General features: G+C 39.9%; 1 protein-coding gene across 1 annotated transcript; it reads right to left on the bottom strand.

Annotated features, from left to right (window-relative positions):
- Positions 1-4,289: 4,289 nt before the first annotated feature.
- On the bottom strand, positions 4,290-18,768 carry LOC141619998 (uncharacterized). The gene is made up of 5 exons (XM_074436985.1): positions 18,495-18,768; positions 11,301-12,127; positions 10,342-11,206; positions 5,941-6,598; positions 4,290-5,661 (listed from the first exon to the last, which is right to left on the bottom strand). The coding sequence occupies exons 1-5, from the start codon at positions 18,766-18,768 to the stop codon at positions 4,290-4,292; spliced, it is 3,996 nt and encodes a 1,331-aa protein (XP_074293086.1).
- Positions 18,769-20,687: the final 1,919 nt, after the last annotated feature.

Genomic DNA, 20,687 nt, shown 5'->3' on the forward strand with positions numbered 1-20,687 from the left:
CCAGGTTCGACACTCTCTCTTACCTATTGTGAATCCATAAATAAATCAGATATGGTCCTAATGCCATTGATATAACTGATGCGTGCATTTTATATAGCCTTTTTAAGTCTTATTTGCACGCATTTTTATGCGATTCCCGTAGTTTTAGGCTACGAAATGCCCCGAATAGTCTACTTTGGTTCGTTTGGCTTTAGTTGCAGGAATGGACCCGAAAGGAGCAGAATTGAGCTTTTTACTGTCCCTTTAGCCTGCATTCAGGAGATGGAAGGAATTGGAGCGAGAATACTATCGCCTCGGGAAGCGTGAAGTCGTCTCGGAAGCAAATCAAATGTCAAAATGAGCTGGTTCAGTAGTAGATGACTCGATCGAAGGCTTTTGCAGACCTAGTCTACTCGATCGGGCAGTTTGGCTGTTGAGAAGTCCTCGATCGAAGGTTCTGCTGTGTTCGATCGAGAGATGCATAATTGGTGTCCCTCGATCTAGTAGTGATGTACTCGATCGAGAGGTTTTTGTTTGGAAGTTGATCGATCGAGGAGTTCTAATGTACTCGATCGAGTACTTTTCCATCTGACGCAAGATTTTAATATCTTGTTATCGTATCTTAGGTTAAATAAATATCTCTCCTATAAATAAGAGAGACTTAATTAGGTTTAAAGGGAGTTTTTAGATCTGACCCCCTTTCATTCAGTTTTTATCTATCTTCTCTTTTAACCATTCTGGTTCGACATTGCTTTTCTATTTTCCGGATCTTTTACTAGTGTAATCTCTCTTTACTCTCTTTCTATTTAATTTAATTCTCTTTTGCACATCTTTCTAACATGTTTGTTATTGCTTTATTCATCTTTATTGCTTTATTTATCGTTATGCGTAGTTAAATTCTCTATTGCTAGGATTAGGGGAGCCATGATAGTAAAGCAATGATGCGATAATGAGGTTAGGAGGTTTACATGTGAGAATTGTTTTATAGCAATATAACTGTAATTAATTATTAGGTTGAATGCATGCAACTGAAGTAATTAAACTGGTTAAATTCAGACCTAGATTGGAAGATTGGAATGAACAGACTTGTTATGAACAATAGACTACTCTAATGAGGGCGGAAGCTAAGTTAGTAGTATTTTAGGGCGGATAGCGGACCGGAAGGACCTTTCCACTACCCTTCTCACATCAGACCTACTGACCTACCTTTAGCTGATTTGTGTAATATCATGGTGAACCGACATCCCAACATCTCTCTCTATTTTCTCTCAATCCTTTTCACTCTTGCTATTTTAATTGCTTTTACTTCTATTGTTTTTATTTCAGTTCTTTAGTTTAGTCAAAACAACTCAAACCTCCATTTTGTGACCGTGACAAACTAGAATAACAAGTAGATAGTGACCGCCTCCCTGTGGAGTACGATACCCGACTTACCTCTGCTATATTAGTTAGAGCCGGTTGGTTTTATTTTTGATAGGGTTGCGACAGCCTCATCAAATTTTGGCGCCGTTGCCGGGGAGACAACTATTTATTTACTTGTTTTATTTCAGTTTGTTTTAGCCTCAGAGAATTTATTCCTTGAGGCATTTCTTATCTTTTCTTCTAATTTGTTTTGATAGGTCCTACAGGTTCTAACTAGACAGTTCTTGAAGAAAAGCGTCAAAGGGAAGGCTTGAGTACCTTTGATTCTTCTGCCAAGATGTCTAGCGTCTCCAGAATTATAGCACAATTTGAAGCTCAGAATGTAAGATCTGACAATCTGGAGAGTAGACAATATTGAGGTGGTCCACCTCAGTTCCATACTATGGCGCAACAGGTGGTCTACTGTGAGAGATGTGGTGCTGCGGGGCACAATGCTGTTATTTGTCTGGCGGAGAACGATGAAGTCTATGCGTTTAAGCAGCGTAGACAAGGTAGCCATTCCTATGGCAACCACAGTGGGGCTTATCCAAACTTTACCCCACATTCGCAGCAATTGACATATGTGCCGCCACATCCGTTTCAGCAACGAGGTTATCAAAATCCTCCATTTATTTGGCCGCCGCACCAACAAACCCCTCCTCATGCTAAAAAGAATGAAGAGATTGCTGAATTGACGTCTATAGTGAAGGCACTTGCACTGCAAGCGCAAGAGATTATGCAAACTAAAGACGCCATTATCAAGAGACTTAAGACTCAGTTGGCTCAAGTAATTGCCGAGCAAACTTCTAAGCAACCCGAGACAGTCTATGATGTTCGCACTAGGATTGATATTCCCTATGAAGGACCGGTTCTGCCTATTGATGCTGAAAATGATGGCTCAGATGTTGAAAATACTATTCAAGAGGAAGAGTACAATGAGGCCTCGCCTGTCCCTGTTCAAAAATTCGATCGAGAGCCTTACTCTGCTTGATCGAATGAAATTACTGAAGAAATACTCGATCGAGAAGATAAAAGTTCTCGATCGAGCACTAAGGGAAACAAGATCCTCGACCAAGTAACTCAAACTGCTCGATCGAGTACAATTGCCGAGGAGACATCTTGATCGAGTAGTGTTGTTACTCGATCGAGTAATTTTAATGCTGAGAATAATAAATTATCGTCTAAATTTAATTTGGACGATGATTATGCAAATAAGGTTAATTCCTTTATTACTTCTTCTACAGGTCTTTACAGGTTGACGAACACAGGAGGCGGGCATGTTACGTTGAATTTGGAGACTGGAACGGTATGGATTGATAACCCAGGAGGCGGTTTGGACGAGGCTATGCGTATAAGAAGAAAGGCCGCGATGAAGCCAAAGGCGAAGGCCATGACGCTTCAATGGGTTGCTGTTCTTCAGTTGATGCGATGTTATGGAGGCCTAAAATCAAAATCATGGATGCTAAATGGACCGCATTTAGTCAGAAGCCTTGTTGTGGGCCATTGATTTGCGTGGGTGTATGAAGAAAAGAAGGTCGAGCTGGGACCTATCTGAAACTAGTGCTGACCGGGAGGTAACCCGGAGTTTAAAACTTTTCAGTTGATTTTCGAACATTTCGTTTAATAATTGGTTTTCAAACTATAGACTGCAGAACGATGTAGACTTGGTTTTTGGTAGTATTTCTGGTCGCCATTTGCGTGCTTGCAGGTGCTTAAAATGACACCTAGGATTCAGGCTTAAGGCTTATCGATCGAGTATCTACTCTATCGATCGAGTACTTTATGCTCTCGATCGAGCACCCTGTAAAGCTGAAATCTCGATCGAGTACTTAACCCTTTCGATCGAGCGTTTCCACGGTCCTTTCTACTCGATCGAGTACTTTGCTTTCCGATCGAGTTCGCTTGTTTTGATTCGCTTCCAATGATGTTGTTATGAAGCTGTTAGCGACCTCCCTTATCACTGGCTGGTTTGGGGAGGTCCCTACTTTGTGTGTTCTTGTAAGTTTTCTGACGCTTCATTCTTCTTTTCAGTTTGCATTTCCTTTCCCTAGTTTTGAGTACAATGAGGGCATTGTACAGTTTGGTTTGGGGAGGGTATATGCATCCATATCTGTGTCTGCATACTGTTTTTATTGCATTTTTGTTATCACGTTTAATTTTTGTATGCATTGTCTTTTATTTTCAAAAATTGAAAAATCAAAAAACAAAAAAAAATAGAAAATTCAAAAAAAAAAAAAAAACTCACGTTTATTTTTGCATTTAGGTTGAGTCGGAACGGTGTATTTCGATGATGAAATTGCACTACTTTTAGTCTCTTTGCTTAAAGCCTTGCATAAACTAATTATCTTTTTTAGCATTGTCTTATTGCATAATCTACGAGTTAATGTTGAAATTTAGCTGAACGAATAGACTTGATTTCAAATTTTGGCAACCTACTCATAATTTCTAAGGATTTAGAACCGTATAAACTGGTGTCATTCATGACCAGTTCATGTAGGATTGTGAGTAGTTACTCCTTGCATAACATGTATAATTAATTTGCACAAGTATGAAATTCAATTGCTTATTGCCTGCATGCATTTGGGTTAGTGGTTGGTGTCATATGCAGGGAGGTGCTTATATTTCCTTTTCTTTCATTTTTAGCCATTAACTCCACATTTAGCCAAATTTGCCTTTTGACCCTTAACTACATCCCAAACATAGCCTGCCTTGTCAAGCTAGTTTAGTGATTGTTTTTGCGGTATATTGTTATTGAGCCGAATTTGGTTTGTATAGGAAGTTGGGAGTTGGCATTATGAAGAAGGAGATTTTTTTTTTTGGTAAAATGTGAGCATTTGTATTCATTCAATAATAGACGATCAGTACATAGTTTGACAGATCAACAACTTGTAAGACAATGGACTAATACATCATACATCAATAACAATCCCTATACAAGTTAGCCAAAGTCTATCACTACTAGCTACTGGCAGCTGCACCAGCTTCTTCAGTCTGCTCTTCATCTGTTCAGTAATTGCATTCACAATTAGAACATGCCGTCTTAAGTTGAACTCCACCCTACATCTATTCCTTTCATGCCAAATATGGTACCAACAGGCCAACTTCACCATGTTGCAAATTGTAAGCTGTAACTTTGAATAATTCTGACATGGAGCAGAAAACTTCAGCTGTAACCAATGCTCCACTGCTATTAAAATCTGAGAACTAAAAGCACACTCTGAGAAAAGATGAGCATGGGTTTCCACTCCCCTTTCACAGAGTACACAGAGCTCAGAATCACACAGTCCCGGATGATGCAATTTAGCTCTAATGTTAAGAGCTTCTCTATAAATCAACCAACCAACAAAGGTCTGCTTAGGGATGTTCCACCTATCGCAAACAGCCTTGCTCCATTGGACAGGGGGGTGTGGTCCCCTAATCCATTGGTAACCAGAACTCACAGAATAACCCCTAGAGGCAGCCACCCACTGGTTATCCTGAAAACCACCTGCCAACACATCCTTCACTTTACAAATATTTCTCCAGTTCCAATTAGAATCCAGAGAAGGTTGATAATCATTCCAGTCACTTCCTTTCAGATAGACATGATCTACCCACAAAACCCATAACCTGTCAGCTTTAGTATATATCCAATTCACCAATTTTCCAATAACTGCTATATTCCACACCCCTGCTGCATAAATTCCCAGACCACCTTCTTGCTTAGAACAACATACCTTTTCCCAAGCCACAAGAGGTGTCATATGATAAACTTCATCACTGCTCCATAAAAAATTGCGACAGATAGCTTCAATTCTTTGAATCACACCTTTGGGAATGAGAAAAATAGAAGACCAGTTATTATGTAAAGTATTGAGCACAGAGTTAATAAGGACAAGCCTACCCGCATAGCTCATCTTCCTTGCCCCTATGCCCCTGATCTTCTGAACAATCTTCTCAATCAAAATATAACAGTCAGACCTAGAAAGTCTACCAGGTTGAACAGGCACACCCAGGTATTTAAATGGAAGAGATCCTTCCTGGAAACCAGAAATATGGGTGATATCAGCCTTTAGCCACTCAGGGACCCCATTAAATACCACTTCAGACTTATCAGCATTTACTTTGAGACCTGAGGCATCACTAAACGTGGACAAGGCTCTGAGAATCAACATAATAGACCTGACATCACCTCTACAAAACATCAATAAGTCATCAGCAAATAGTAGGTGTGTCAGCCTTAAACTCTTACATAGAGGATGAAACCTGAAATACCACTGGCCTACTGCATAGTCCATCACCCTGGAAAGATATTCCATACACACACAAAACAACAATGGAGAAATGGGATCTCCCTGCCTTAAACCCCTTCTCCCCTTAAAATAACCAAACTGTGAACCATTCAAGCTAAGTGAATATGAAGTGGTACTAACATAAGTCATAACCAAACTTCTAAAATGATCAGGGAACTTTAAAGCAACTAACATTTGATCCAAAAAGCTCCATTCAATGGAGTCATAAACTTTTTATAAATCCAATTTAAACAAGCATCTAGGGGAAGCTATACCCCTATTATAATACCTGACCAAGTCCTGGCAAATCAATATATTCTCCAGAATACTCCTTCCCTTCACAAATGCACCCTGACTTCGATTGATAAGGTCTGGCAAGATGAGTGCCAATCTAGCACAAAGAATTTTTGAGATAGCTTTGTAGAGCACATTGCAGCAAGAAATAGGTCTAAAATGCTTCACACTTGTTGGCCTATCAACTTTTGGAATTAAAGTGACTATAGTGGAGTTAACTTGGACCAACAATTGCCCAATACTGAAGAAATTCATTATAGCAGAACAGATCTCATCCCCAACAACATCCCAAGCATCCCTATAAAACTGACTATTATAGCCATCAGGCCCTGGAGCCTTATCTTTTGGGATGCTAAGGATGCTATGCTTGACTTCATCTGCAGTTATAGGCTTTGCAAGAATGGCAAGATGATCCTCAGTGCAACAATTACCCCTTCTGACTATAGTTTGATTAACACAAGCTACTTCAGTCTGTGTCCCCAAGAGTTCTTGATAATACTCCAAGAACGCAGCCTGAATGCTAGCCCCTTCAGTGCAAACCACCCCATGGTGATCCTCAATTTGAAACACTTTATTCAACATATTCCTCTTCTTAATAACATGATGAAAATAAGATGTATTCAGATCACCCTCAATAGACCACTGAATCTTAGCTTTTTGAGTCAAAAAGCTATCTCTAAAGAGATGAGCTCCTCAACTCAAATGACTAATTAGTTCTATTTTGTATCACATCAGCATCACCAAGTTTATTAATCAGCTCCTTCTGAATGTGTTCTATGTAACACCCCGTATTTTATTAAGTTGGATAAAATTCTTTTAATTGCTATTTTGAATTTAATTACATCATTTAACGATTTATATATATATGCTTAGCTTATTAATTAATTTCATCATAATTCAATACGTTAATTTTAATAATCATTAATAAGTTTATTTAAAGTTAGTTCGAGTTTATTGAAGCTAGTTCGAGTTTATTTATTTAATAATTTCCGATCCTTTTACGAGTCCTTTATGAAAGTCGGCCCTTAGTGGATTCAAAACGGATTTAGGAAAAGTCATCCAATTAGCTATTTTGAGTTATTTTGCTAAATTATCAAATTTCGTTAAACTCCGCTAATTTAGTAAAAATCGTTAATAACTCCGATTCGAATCGAATTCCTATTATTTCCGTTAACTATCTGAGTTTATTTTATTTTTCATTCTTTAAACTTATTTATTATTGATTCCGTTTCATTTATGAGACTCTTTCTTAAACCGGTTAAATTTAACTCGAAACGGTTTTAATAACTATCGAAGTTTCTTAACGACGAAGAAACGTACGTATAATATAAATAGCAGGCTAGCAGGCTACTGTCTCATTTTCACGAACGCACGTCTCTTTTCTTCTTCTTTGTTCTTTGTTTTCTTCTTCTGGAGAGTTCTCTTTCCTTTTCAAAATTTGATCTGTTAATCGACGTCGGTGCTTCGTTCCTTATCCGTTTTCAACTATTTTTGTTCCATAGCGCTCCTCTCGTCGTTCTCGTCATTCCGATGTAAGTAACATTCATTTTCGTCATGTATTTTTACAAACCCAATTTATACTTTCAGCTTTATTTATTATAAGTCGGTTGTAAGTGCTGAGATAGACGGGCTGGTAGAAGATTTGTTAGTCATAAATGATTAGTTCAATCGGAAAAAGGTAACAATTATAGATTACTCGATATTACTTGTAAAATATGTTTATTTCGAATGCTGGTTAGTCTGTTTTATAATTGAGACGGTGTATAATTATATATAGGGATCCTTATGGATGTTAATTAGTCAGTTGTATAGTTGAGACGGTGTATACTGATATGTGGAGATGATTGAGACGGTGTATACTGACCTCTAGGGATCATTTGGGATGCTAGTTAGTAAGTGGTATATTTAAGACGGTGTATCTTTGACATGTATGGATTATTTTGGGGCGGTTTGGGATGGATAAAATGGTGCCTTTCGGGATTTGTTTTGGGGCGTAAGAGCGACCGAGGTTGAGACGATTCTCCGAACATGTTTGGGACCGAGTTGGGTCGTAAGGATGAGTGCTTGGGGCGGGTTTGAGAACGCAAAACCGGACACTTAGACCATGTTTTCATCACGGATTGTGGAATGGTTTCACGGCTGTTTTGGCGGTAGTGGGTAGTCGTCATGGGTGGTCTCTTGCGGTCTAGTTATGAGCTAGTTATTAGTCGTGGCCTGGCGTTGGCCTGGCCGTAGCTTAGCAGGCTTTGGCCGTGGCCAGGCAAGCGTGGCCTAGCTAAGTCACGAGTTTGAGGCCATGTGTAGTTAGTGGTTAGGCCGAGTTTGAGGTTGTCATAATAACTTTTGAGCCGTGTCTATAAATTGTTTTGACGCTAGTTTGGTTTATTTAAAATATAATTAAATTAATTTCCGTCTCATATTTTATATAACGATAATTCGTTAATATCGTCCTTTCACATAATTATTTTAGGTGACTCATATGTGGTTGAAGATGAAGAGTAATTTTGGGTTTTAGAAGCTTTCTCAAGTTATTACTTGTCTCTTTGCTAGCGTAAGGTAACTATTCTGAGTTACTCGACGAATTAATGTCACATTAGTAGTTGATGTTGTGTTTGTTGTTTGATAAGTGTTTAGGTAATTGATAATGTGTTACTTTCGTTTTTCACATGATAGAAATTGGAAATAGCATGAGAATAATATTGCGATAAATTTTGTGATTTGGGCCAAAGTAGGCCAAGACTCTGAGCTGGGCCAGATTGACCGAACGAGTTTGGTCAAACTAGGTTTAAACCGGTCAGCCTCGATTTGACCGATGACCCGTCGCGGGACTCGGGTCGAGGGTTTGTCTTTGAGGTGAGATTGGTTGTTTTTGGATGTTTTATGTTGATGCCTTAATATTTGTGATTATCATTTCACATGTTGGTTGTTGGATGAATTGGTTGCCTTATACTTGAGTCTTCTTGCCTTGTTGCCATTTTAGCTTGTTCTCATGAATTATGAGATTAACGGTTAGATGGAATTTGGATTATTACCGATATTGGAGATATTGTTGGATTGTCATTTGAATATGCTCTTGCGTAACCTTTCATATGCTAGGGTGTGTATGATCATTTGAGTGTGCAAGTTTGGACTCTTTGCCTCTCTTATGGTTAATTGGGTGTCTTACTTGTCTTGTGTGGTGTGGGCTAAAGTATTCAAGCTGGGACCTAGATTGGTTTTATTTAGGTCCTAGATGAGTATTTCGGCCTTCATCATAGATAGGCCATTATAATCTTTGACGAGTGTATGTTCACAGCTTAATAGCCTTTGTGTTCCTGGCTTGGTGGGTTTATATCCAAGCTGGGGCATGACCTTTCTGCCTATTTTGTGAGGAGATGGTAAGCTTAAGTACTAGCCAACCCTTTGGTGGACTCCTTAGGGTACTCATGTGGTTTTATCATGAGTCTTGGGTGCGGTGGTTTTATCCGCATTTCGCCAGGTCTCGCGAGTCTAGGATTAGGGTTGAGTCGTATCTTGGCCATGTTTTAAATGTAACCTCTGAGCCAAGATACTAGGTGTTTTGGCCATGTTTTATTCATATTAACCTCTGAGCCAAAATACTAGCTTCCCTACCTCGTGGTATAGACTCGAGTTACAAAGTGACTATTGACTGTACTAGGAACTTATGCCTGTCTCTAGATATATTGTCCTTTCTTGTTTGATGATTCTATGAATCATAGAAGGTGAGATGCAAGCCAGCTATGGTTGATAGAGTTTGGATTCCTGGATGTTATGTGATTCACATGATAGTGTAGTATGAGTCGGTCTAGTATTCACATGCTAGGACTATGTGTTGTTATATTGTTGTTCACATGATAAGCACGATTGTCTAGCATTTATATGCTAAGGCTATGTGTTATTCATATTCATATTCTTATGTTTACATGTTATATTAATTATGACATTTCGTGGTCGGGAGAACTCGGAGTTACTCCCACCGACCGTGGCTTTCGTATTTGTATAAAATGCGATTGACAGGTAGGTGATGCATATATGGGGTACATGGACGAGCTAGCGAGCAAAGTAACCTTGGAACCTAGATTGGTTTTATTTTATTGTGACCCTTAAACACTTTTTATGTCACATACATTTTAGGGACATATGTCTCCCTCTTTACATTTGGTTGTATAACTTTGCTATTCGCGATTTTAGCAATGGTTATGTTGCGAAACTTCTATTTAGACCTTGTATGTTTTGACACCTTCCAATTTAGATATCTTTATAACAGGTTCAGGTTTTAAAAATTACAGGTTTTTACCCAAATGAACCTATTACAAACATATCCATGCTGTTTTATTCTAGAATTACGTGTTTACTTTTCCGCGATAAATGAGGGTGTCACATTCTAAAACAGTACCAGCAATACTAGTGCTATTCTCATTGTCATAAAAACAAGACTTATTCAGCTGCTTCAGTACTGGTTTCAAGGCTTTCAATTTCTTAACCACAACAAACATTTTAGTCCCTTTGTACTGCCTGGTCCACACACTACTGACATCACTATGAAAAGTAGCAGCAGAACCCCACATATTAAAATATTTGAAACTCCTCTTACCCCCAAGATCAGTCTTCCTATCCACCAGAGTACAGGGACAGTGATAAAAAATCCCCTCAGGGTGAAAATGAGGGACAAAATCACCAAACTCAGCTAACCACTCAGGATTCCCCATAGCTCTATCCAATCTACTGTAAACCCTATCCACTGGCTCTTGCTTATTTGACCAGGTAAACAAGGCTCCAGTAGCAGATAAGTCCTCCATATAGCATATTGACACACACTCTTGAAAGTGTTCCATTTCACCATCAGTAGTTGATCCACCCAATCTTTCAATAGGAGAGAGCACCGTATTAAAATCTCCCAACCATAGCCAAGGTTCATTACAAGATTGAGCCACATCCTTCAAAAAATTCCATAAGCTCACCCTCTCAAGTAGACCATTATGAGCATATATCATAGTGAGGTAAAACTGTTTCCCATCCAGTCTGGAAGTTACTAACATATGAATATATTGTGCATCATAAGCCAAAAATTGAAGTTCAAATAAAGTAGGTTTCCACATAATCCAAATTCGTCCTCCTTTATGCCAACTACAGTTAGTGGTGACACTCCACCCCTCACACAATGAGGTATCTTTTTTAAGTAAGCTACTAGGTTTGATCTTGGTTTCAAGCAGACCAAACAAACCCACCCCATTATTGTGCATAAACCATTTCACCACCTTCTGTTTATTCAGGTCATTAAGACCCCGTACATTCCAGAATCCAATATTATGCATGACTAGATTCTCCAGGGGGATCCTTTCCACTCTCTATTACCCTCTCCTTAGGAGTAACAGAGTTGTTCAAGGCATCCAAAAACGTATATTGACTAAATTTTCCAGATAGCCTCACTCCCACAATTCCATCTTGCCTATTTAACCTCATAATATTCTTAGCAGGTGTAGGTTTAACAGTTGACCTGGCACTGGCAAGAGGAGGAAACATGGCAGGAGTAAGCACAGGAGGATCCTGACTAGCAGTCTGCACAGGCAGCTTTACAACAGGTCTCCATATCCGTGTCTTCTGAGGCTTACTAACAGCACCCTTGCTTTGCTTCCTGGCTATGGCTTTCTTAGGTTTTCTACACTGAGAGGCATCATGACCCAAACCTGTACAGCTTGCACAGGAAATAGGTCTCCATTCATAATCCACTCTCACCTTAACCAGGTTACCATAATCATCCAATAACTTAACTGAATCAGGTAACTTCTGGTCCATCTGCAATTCAACCAGAACCCTAGCATAACTGAGTCTAACCTTATCATAAGTATCTTTATCACTTTGAACAAATTTTCCAACAAGCCCTGCTATTTTAGGCAAGCAGTCCCCCCAAAATTTCAAGGGTATACCAGCTAACCTAACCCAGACAGGGACAACATCAACCTTCTCTTTAACAAACTCCATATTCTCAACCCAAGGTTTAATAATAACTGGTTTATTATCAAACAGATAGTACCCAACATTTAACAGAGCCTCTCTACTTTCATGTTTAGCAAATCTGACAATAAACATCCCATGATTAAGGAACGAGACCCTATCAACACCAAACTCTTTCCACACACGATAAACATAATTCTCGATGACCTCCCAAGGTGGGTTAGCACCTAAAATGTAACAGAACAAAGAGTTATGAAGAAGGAGAATTGATGAAAAAAGAAGTTGAAAAAGAAAAAAAAAAAAAAAAAACAGAAAAACCGAGAAAAAGAAAGAAAAAATTGAAAAAGAGTTTGAACGGAAACCGGTTTTGCTCCCATGTTCTTATTATATCTTATGAGGAGTTGATTTTATTCGGTTTAGTGAGTTTTAATGCCAATCAAGGGCATTTATGCTTAATTTTGATGGGTTGTTAGAAGCGGATTTGTTTAATTTGGTTTTGTTTAGGTAGCTATCTTGGCTATTACCCTCACATTCCCAAAAATATTTTGCCCCTTCTTACCCATTACCTCACTTTTCTATACTTTTGTAAGCCCTTGGCTGTGACGGGACCTTGTTTGGTTAGAATGTATGTGCATGGTAGCTAGAATTGTCTATCATACTATATTGCATGCATGTTTATGTCGGTCGTAGTTAGGTGAGCGACTTCTTATTCTTTCTCTCTTACATATACTTGCTTACCCTTTGCTTCATGAGAGAAGAGTGACCCATGAGAGTCCATTATCAAAGGTCTTGCAAGGTCGACGGTTCAGCTTTATTATAAACATCTTACAACTCATTTGCATTTGACAGTTTTGCTATAAGTGTCAGTTTGCTTGCATTTGTAATACCCCGTATTTTGATAGTAATTTATGAGAATAATTTATGTAATTTAATAATTAATTAAAGGCATTTCTAATAATAATACAAGTAAGACGTTAATTAAATAATAAATTAAGTATCCAAGTCGGGAATTGGACTTCGCTAATAATTGAGCTTTGGGCCGTGTGCCATAGTTATATGGACCGGAATTTATTATTCTAGTAGGAGTGTGATCGGGAACTGTATCGGGAATTTATAATAATAATATGAAAATAATAATATATAAAGGTAACAATAATTATATCAATAATAATAATAATAAAGTTATGGCAATAATAAATTAGTAAAGATAGTATGAGAAAATCCTATTTATGGTAAGACTAATATAATATACGATAATAATAATAATAATATAATGGTAATAATAATAATAGGTAATTCCTATAATAATTAGAATAAGGTAATTGTAGTAGTTTCCTAATTGGCCTCACATACTCTCTAATCTTAGACTATAAATACCATGTTAATTCTGAAAATAATTCATAAAGTAGAAGAAAGAGCCTTGGAGACGGAAGAGGCAATTAAACGATAAAAGGTAAAACCGTCTTAAAACTTAATTAATTTTTATAGCTTATGACCGTGACTTTCACAACCACCGTTCATCACCTTAGGAGCGACCATAGGACTCGTGACTTGGACCTAGAGCAACACTAGACCACCGTGTGTCTGGCCTGACCTTTTGTTGACCACCATTGACCGTTCTGAGGTGGTTTTGGGGCGGTTAAAGGTGGCAGGTTTAGGGCTATGCGGGTTTAGTCGTGGGGGATTGGAATGGGTAATTGAACCCTTAATCGGCCTCGGCTAGACCTGGGTAAGGTGGGGTTGTAATGTGGAAAGGTAGTCGACCATGGTGGTAGTGTTGGTGTGGTGGCAGATGGCGGTGTTGGCGGCAGAACAAGGGAAAACAGGTGTAGTGTCGTGGGTGTTTTAAGATGGTTACTGTGGTTGCGTTTCTGACCGTGAGTGAGGTTGGAGGGTACCGTTGGAACTACCATGGACCAGGGGTGACAATGGTGGTGGCTGGAGGTGGTGAGGTTGGGTGTAGTTGTTGGTGTCAGGCTGTTTTGGGGCACGGGTTGAAGGGTGTGTTGTTGGTGTCGTGTGGTTAGGGCGTGTGATTGCAGGTCGTGGGAGGTGGTTAGACTGGTGGTTGGGGGATGTTTGGATGGGCCATGGTGTAGGGAGGAGGTAGGCAGGTTGGGTGGTGGCTTTGGTGGTTTGTGGTGTCGGGTTTGGTGGGCTTTGTGAGGGGTGTTGGTCACGGTTTCTAAACTGTGTATTGGGTGTTGTTGGGTGTTTTTGTGACGGGTTTTAATTGGTTAAATCGGGTGACTCGGGTTATATTTGAGACGGGTTTTTAAGCATCATGGACCTTTAATAATTATGATAAATAATTAATTTGAAAATGAATGTAATTTATAAATAATAATGGGAAGTAATAAATAATAATTGATGGAAGAATTATAATATTTTGATTAGGTGACGATTGTGAAGAAATTATAATCGGGTTTGGATTGCTTTATTATTTGGATCGCTTTGATTTGCTTGATTGGATTTGCTTGCCAGGTAGCATAACTACTCAATCACTTTAATGTTTACTAGAATGATCTTAGCTGATTGTATTGGTTGAATTAATTGGAATTGTGATGGATGATATATAATTTTTGGTTGGTTGTACTGAGATGATTTGATTATTGACCACCTTAGCTCGTGTTTGAGATGAATTGTACTATTGGTTTCCTCAGCCTCGTGTCTGAGATGGTAAGAACGTGGTATAGCTCAATTGTTTGCATATCATATAATGAGCACTTGCATTGGTTTCCCCAGACTGGTTCTGCGGAACTTGTCTCTGGGATGTTATTGAGATTACCCCGGCCAGAGATTGGCGGGATGAACGGGAGCGTCGGAGGATTGATCATGAGCATGCATTGCATTTGCATTTGCATTTGATATTGTCTTCTATTCATTTATTGTTGTTGTTTAGCTATTCCTACTCAACCTCGTAGTTGACAGTGTATTCGTGAACACCTGTGGTGAACCATAATGGGGAGCAGGTTTGACAGGTGCTAAAGATTAGCTGACTTGGGAGCTATGGGATGCGTGAGGATTTGGCTAATCTACCTAGAAGTCTTGACCACATAGATTATTTAATCACTTTATTTATTTCCGCTGCAAGTTGTATCTTATTTTATATTAAGTTTAGTTTGGTTAAGTTGTAATAAACATGTAAACGTTAAGTTTTAATTAAAGTACTTTGGTTTGTTATACTTTGTTATTCACTACCTCGGGAAACCGAGATGGTAACAGTCTTATTTATTTGGAAATGTCTAGCTAAAGGCTCCTAAATAAATGGGGGTGTTATAAAGTGGTATCAGAGCAAAACGATCCTCAGGCCTAACCAATGAACTATAATGAACGTAGGAGGTGTCTAATAAAATGAACCCCGGGTAGAAACTGTTAGGAGCCCCTATTAGTACCGTTAGGAAAGCGCGCCTAATTCGTACCTTGGCCCTTCCAGTTTTGAACCGGTTACCTTGAGAGATATTACAGTGTGGGGTAATTTAAAATGAATATTGTTTATTTTACCTTGGAAGTTCTTGTTGTCTTGTTTAAATGTTGTTTTCATTGATGATTGCGGTTACGGGGGCATAACCTTGTTTTACGGAGGAAAGATGTGATATGATTTCTTTTAAGCATTATTACAAGCATGCTGATATGGGGAAAATATGTTGACATGTATGTGGGAGGTGTGAATATGATTAAACATGTAAAGTATTAATTATTGTGTGGAATTGTGAAGAATGTGATTTTGGTTGATTTCGCGAAATTTTGCCCTTGATTGTTTTGGCTGCCATTTACTGCATGTTTAAAATTCTTGTACGAAATTTCTATGTGTGATACCTTTGTGAGTTAGCTTTCATATGCCACTAGTTTCATATTTAAATAATATACGGTTCAGGAGAAATAAATATTTTAGTGGACAGTGGTCAAAATATTCTTGTACAGTAATGTTTTCGCGTCATGTTTTTGTAAAATTGGCAATTTAAAAACTACTTATTGATTAGCTATGATTCTAAGGCCAATGTTTAAAAGGTTCGTATATGTTTCTAAATTGATAGGCCACGTTTTAAGAACATATTTTGACATTTTATGGTGATTTTTACAAATTGACCTAAGTTTTTGACAAGTTGCTGTCAAATTCCTGCTTCGACCAAGTAGTTTGTAAAATGCATTATAAATAGATCTTATGAGTTTTTGATGTAACACCCCCGCACACCAGGACGCCTTACCAAGGACCATCCCAGTGTATGAAGGTGTTACCATCTCGGTCACTCGAGGTAATAGATCAAATAGACAACAAAAGAACATTTATAATTAATTACTTTAACACTTTACAACCACGGAACAAAACTGAATACAAGTGATAACTATGACTGCTAAAGAACTCATGCGTCTGAACACCTATGCCGGTAGCGTGATGACTCGATTCCCTCGATGCCCAACAGCAACAACAAACTGTACCTGCTAAGCCAACTGCTCACCATCCCCGAATGGATCACCACAGTTTTGGAAATATAACATGGGGTCAGTTACTGAATAATTAAAATAAGACAAGTACGATAAGTAACCAGCTGATCATCCTTTAACCCAAGTCTCCCGATCTCACACAGTAACCGACTACACGCCGAGGTGTGTAGCCCTGTCAGACTACCCATCGCAACAGGTAGCCCACGCCACTAGTGGGGGACCGCAGCTAATCCCCACCAAAATCCCGCTCATCAACGAGCGATAACCCTGTCCCTTAATGTGCACATCCCCTCCCGTGACGGGTTCCACGGAAGGCAAACTAGGGCGTGAAGTCACTCCCGCAAGTGACTCCGCCACAACCATCACAACATCCTCACAACCACCACCACCACACCAACACTCCGATGATCAGTAGAAAATATTCATACACAACAATCACATTCTTAAATCAATTAACAGTAAATGAGTAGGGAAAACCCTACCTTATCGCCAACCATGAGAATGCATCCACACACAGCCAAGTAAGACTCCGAGATGCATCCTACAATGATGACCACATGCTATTATACAACTACTTCCAACAATCTACTGAAAGAGACCACAAACAGCGACTTACCTAATAACGTGGTCCGACGGTGACACGAACGACGACCACACACACATCCTTCCTACGCAAGCCCCGTCCTTCCCATGGTTGAGGTGTAGGCTAAATATATGAGAGTGTATGGCGGTATGGGTGATAGGTAAGAGAGGTAGGCTAGGGCTAGAGGAAGAGGAACTGTCGAAAAAAAATGAGAAATGAAATGAATCTTGCGAACTTGCGTTTTTATATCGACGCGTCAACATCAGCCATACTCGGTCGAGTACTACCATACTCGGCCGAGTAGGCTCTACTCGGTCGAGTATACACAATACTCGGCCGAGTAGTCCCTGCTAGGTCGAGCAAACACTCTCGTAAAGCACATATCCTAACCTAGTCCCTCGCCTATCTCTTTCTAAGGTCTTTTCTGGTCAAAGGGTCGGTCAAAAGAGTCCTTAAACATCATGGGTATTACAGTCTTCCCCCCTTAAAATTAACTTCGTCCCCAAAGTTTAGCCCACACATCTCAACAACGAGGTTAACCACCTGAACCACCACAAGACAGTACAACGTATAGCACCACAAGACACTCAATTCCAACTACCACGATTACGAAACTCACGATCCTATTAGGCACACATATATGTATATATCATTCAATTCTAATTTTCTTGTCACTTATCACCATTTTTTTTAACTCATTACACAACGCCGGAAAGATGATCATAGAAGATAGGCATATAAGTAAAGAAGGCTAAACACTCAAAACCTTGTTTTAACTTTTGTTTATATGGACTTTTGTATCGCGATATGTTATCTACCTCTCTAAAAAGGAACTTCGTCCCCGAAGTTCAGTGCACCCAACGACAATGATAACCCATAGTTGGACACTATTACAGATCATACCTTTAGTATACAGCTCAACACAACTCTACTCATAATCCACAACTATCCTACAACTACTAAGCAAGAGAAGATGCATACATATATTCTACTAAAAGAGCTACACAAACAAGAAAAGTCATGATACCACTGTCATCTCACCCAAGCACACGACGTATTAAGGTTACCGCTACACCTGAACAAGGTACTCCACACGGGGACGTGAAGATATTAACAAGTTAACATAGTACATACAAGACTAAAGAATTAAACATAAGAATCTAAAACGAATTACATTACTATATCACGCAATAACCTGATACTAGGCCGAGTATGAGGGACCACTCGGTCGAGTAAGCTTTACTCGGTCGAGTATAAGAGTCTACTCGGCCGAGTAAGCTCTACTCAGTCGAGTATTCTTTATACTCGGTCGAGTTTTCATGGGCAGAGAGCGATTTCAGCAATGAAACACAATTCCACCCACAAACTAACCTGTGACAAGTCATGAGTGCCATACTTAAAGGCATGTCTAAGTCTACCAAATCACAACCATAGTGTATAAAAACAAGTAATGTCCTTAAGGCCAAGTACAGTCATCCGAAATAAAAGTGTACGACAAGAAACGATAAATATCCATCCACAACTGAAACAAGTCTAGAAAATACAAGAAAATCACTGATATGGACCCCCCTCCATCTCGTCATCGCCGCCTGCACCTGATGCTACGGCTCCCGAGGTACTAGCTCCCTGATAACCCACTGCTGAGTAATCTCCTCCTCCTAGTTGGCTGCCATAGTTGGCTCCCCACGGTCCTGCGAGATAGCCAAACTCAGTCTCCTCAGGCGGCCTCCAAAATCCGGGGTCAACTCCATAGCTGTGGAAGACACCCGTGTCTACTCTGGGTCCTCTCCACCAGACGGGCTGTGCTAGCTCAGTCCCTATGCTCTGATTATGGGCCATCTCATGCATGCTGCGGAGCACCAAGGTGGTGGAGATCCGCTCAGTCAAGTCGCTAACCTACATCCTAGGGTCACGCACTATGGGGTAGGGCGAGTACTGCCGTGGGTAGTAGCTCGGCATGGAGTAAGAGGGCTCAGTCTCAACTGGGTCCTCTCTAGGCTGTCTAACTCTACGACGCTTACGAGGTGGGGGAGAAGCCTGCTGTCCCTCAGATGCCGCTGAAGGCTCAGGTAAGTCTAGGAGAATGGTGGGGTCGATAAAATAATACTGAGGTCCTGGTCTAGGTATCCCACCTATGGGCTCCCACTCAGCTAAGTGGTCAACCACAGGGAGGCGTGCGGGGTTAGGAAGTACCATCCACAATGATCCCCTCACCCTCTAGGCATAAGACCCATCATCCATCTTCTGCAACCACCTGTTGTTACACCAATATTTGGCGTTCATGGTCGGCACGGCCTCAAATAGCTCGTCCCCCGATGGAGGTGGAGCCTCAAAGTCAGTCAGGCGCTGGGCTAAGCGGGTCACTATGGCCCCGCAAGCAATGTGACAGTTCGGGGACTGCGCTATATGATCCAAGCTAGCACAAACCACCCCTGGAGCGCTATAGTAAAAGGGCTTCCTACGGTGCAGGTTCAGGTAAGACATCAACAGCATAACCGCATGAGAATTAAGTTTGCTCACATCATCTCTCGAGTACAACAGACAGGTCATCATTCTAAGGAACATACGGAGGGACACGTGCTGGACACCATTAATCAGCATAACACTAGCACTAGGAGCAGGTCGGCCAGTCAAGTAAGGAAGGTAAAGAGGTGCACCACTATTCTTAGCTACATCACTAAGATACCCTGTCCCCTCAGCCTCTAGGCCTAGATGGCTAGCAAACTCATCCAAAGTCAACTCATGGTCTTCGTTCATGAGGCAAAAAGAGACCGTCTTCTCCTTTGCATCATAAACAAACGAGCTCAAAAACTCCAAGGTCAAGTGAGGGTAGGACTTCTTTCTCAAGTGATACAACCCCTCCATTCCCAAGGTCTCAAAGATATGGGTTATGTCTTCCTTAATCCCCAAGGTCTCCAAAATCTCGGGGTTCACACACCGAGTAGGTCGAAAAGGACGACTCATCAAGTCTATGAAGGCCTTACGCTGTTTGAAATCGGAAAAGATTACCGATGGATAAGCTTCCACTGGTGGAACAACAGGTTCTTGACTAGATTGACCCGTCTCAAATTGAACGTTGGCACGGGTCCTCTTGTTTACATTGGCCCTTATTTTCGGCATTCTACACAAAGATAGGTTTTAACAAGGATATTCTATCTAGAAAATAGCCATATATGGACTGTTTTTCGGAATGTATACACTTTTGAGACGAACTTTTAAGACGAAATTTTTCTCACAAAACACAAGGTATTTTAATCAAAAGAGTCATGTTACTCATCAATGATCCTTGAAAGAATATCTTAAAACCATAGAAAGATAAAAAAAAAAAAAATCGACCTAGGCAAAACCCTAGAAAGCTTTGTACCACACAAGAAGCGATTTGAATTGTGAAATTGCTCTAGTAACGACATAGACGATGTTTATAAGCATTTAAATTCAAATTATCAGAGAAAGAAACCCAATTTCAGTTACACATGATAGGGATTCGAAATTTCAGCAAGGGCATACCATAACTTTAAGAACAAATGAAAGAAATTGATTTAAAACCTTACCTTAAATGAAGTTTTGGCAAGCAAAGAGGGAAACAAACAACCACCTAGAAATAACCCAAGGGTTTGAGAGAGAAGTGATATGGAGTTTTAGAGGAGGAAAGAAGAGGATGTTGGAGGCGGAAATGAGAAAAGAAGAAGAGATGTAGGGTTTTTAGAACAACCCGGCTGAGTCACGATAAAACCGTACTCGGTCGAGTATGACTACTC

Source organism: Silene latifolia, chromosome X (assembly GCF_048544455.1).
Source record: "Silene latifolia isolate original U9 population chromosome X, ASM4854445v1, whole genome shotgun sequence".
Taxonomy (NCBI): Eukaryota; Viridiplantae; Streptophyta; class Magnoliopsida; order Caryophyllales; family Caryophyllaceae; genus Silene; species Silene latifolia.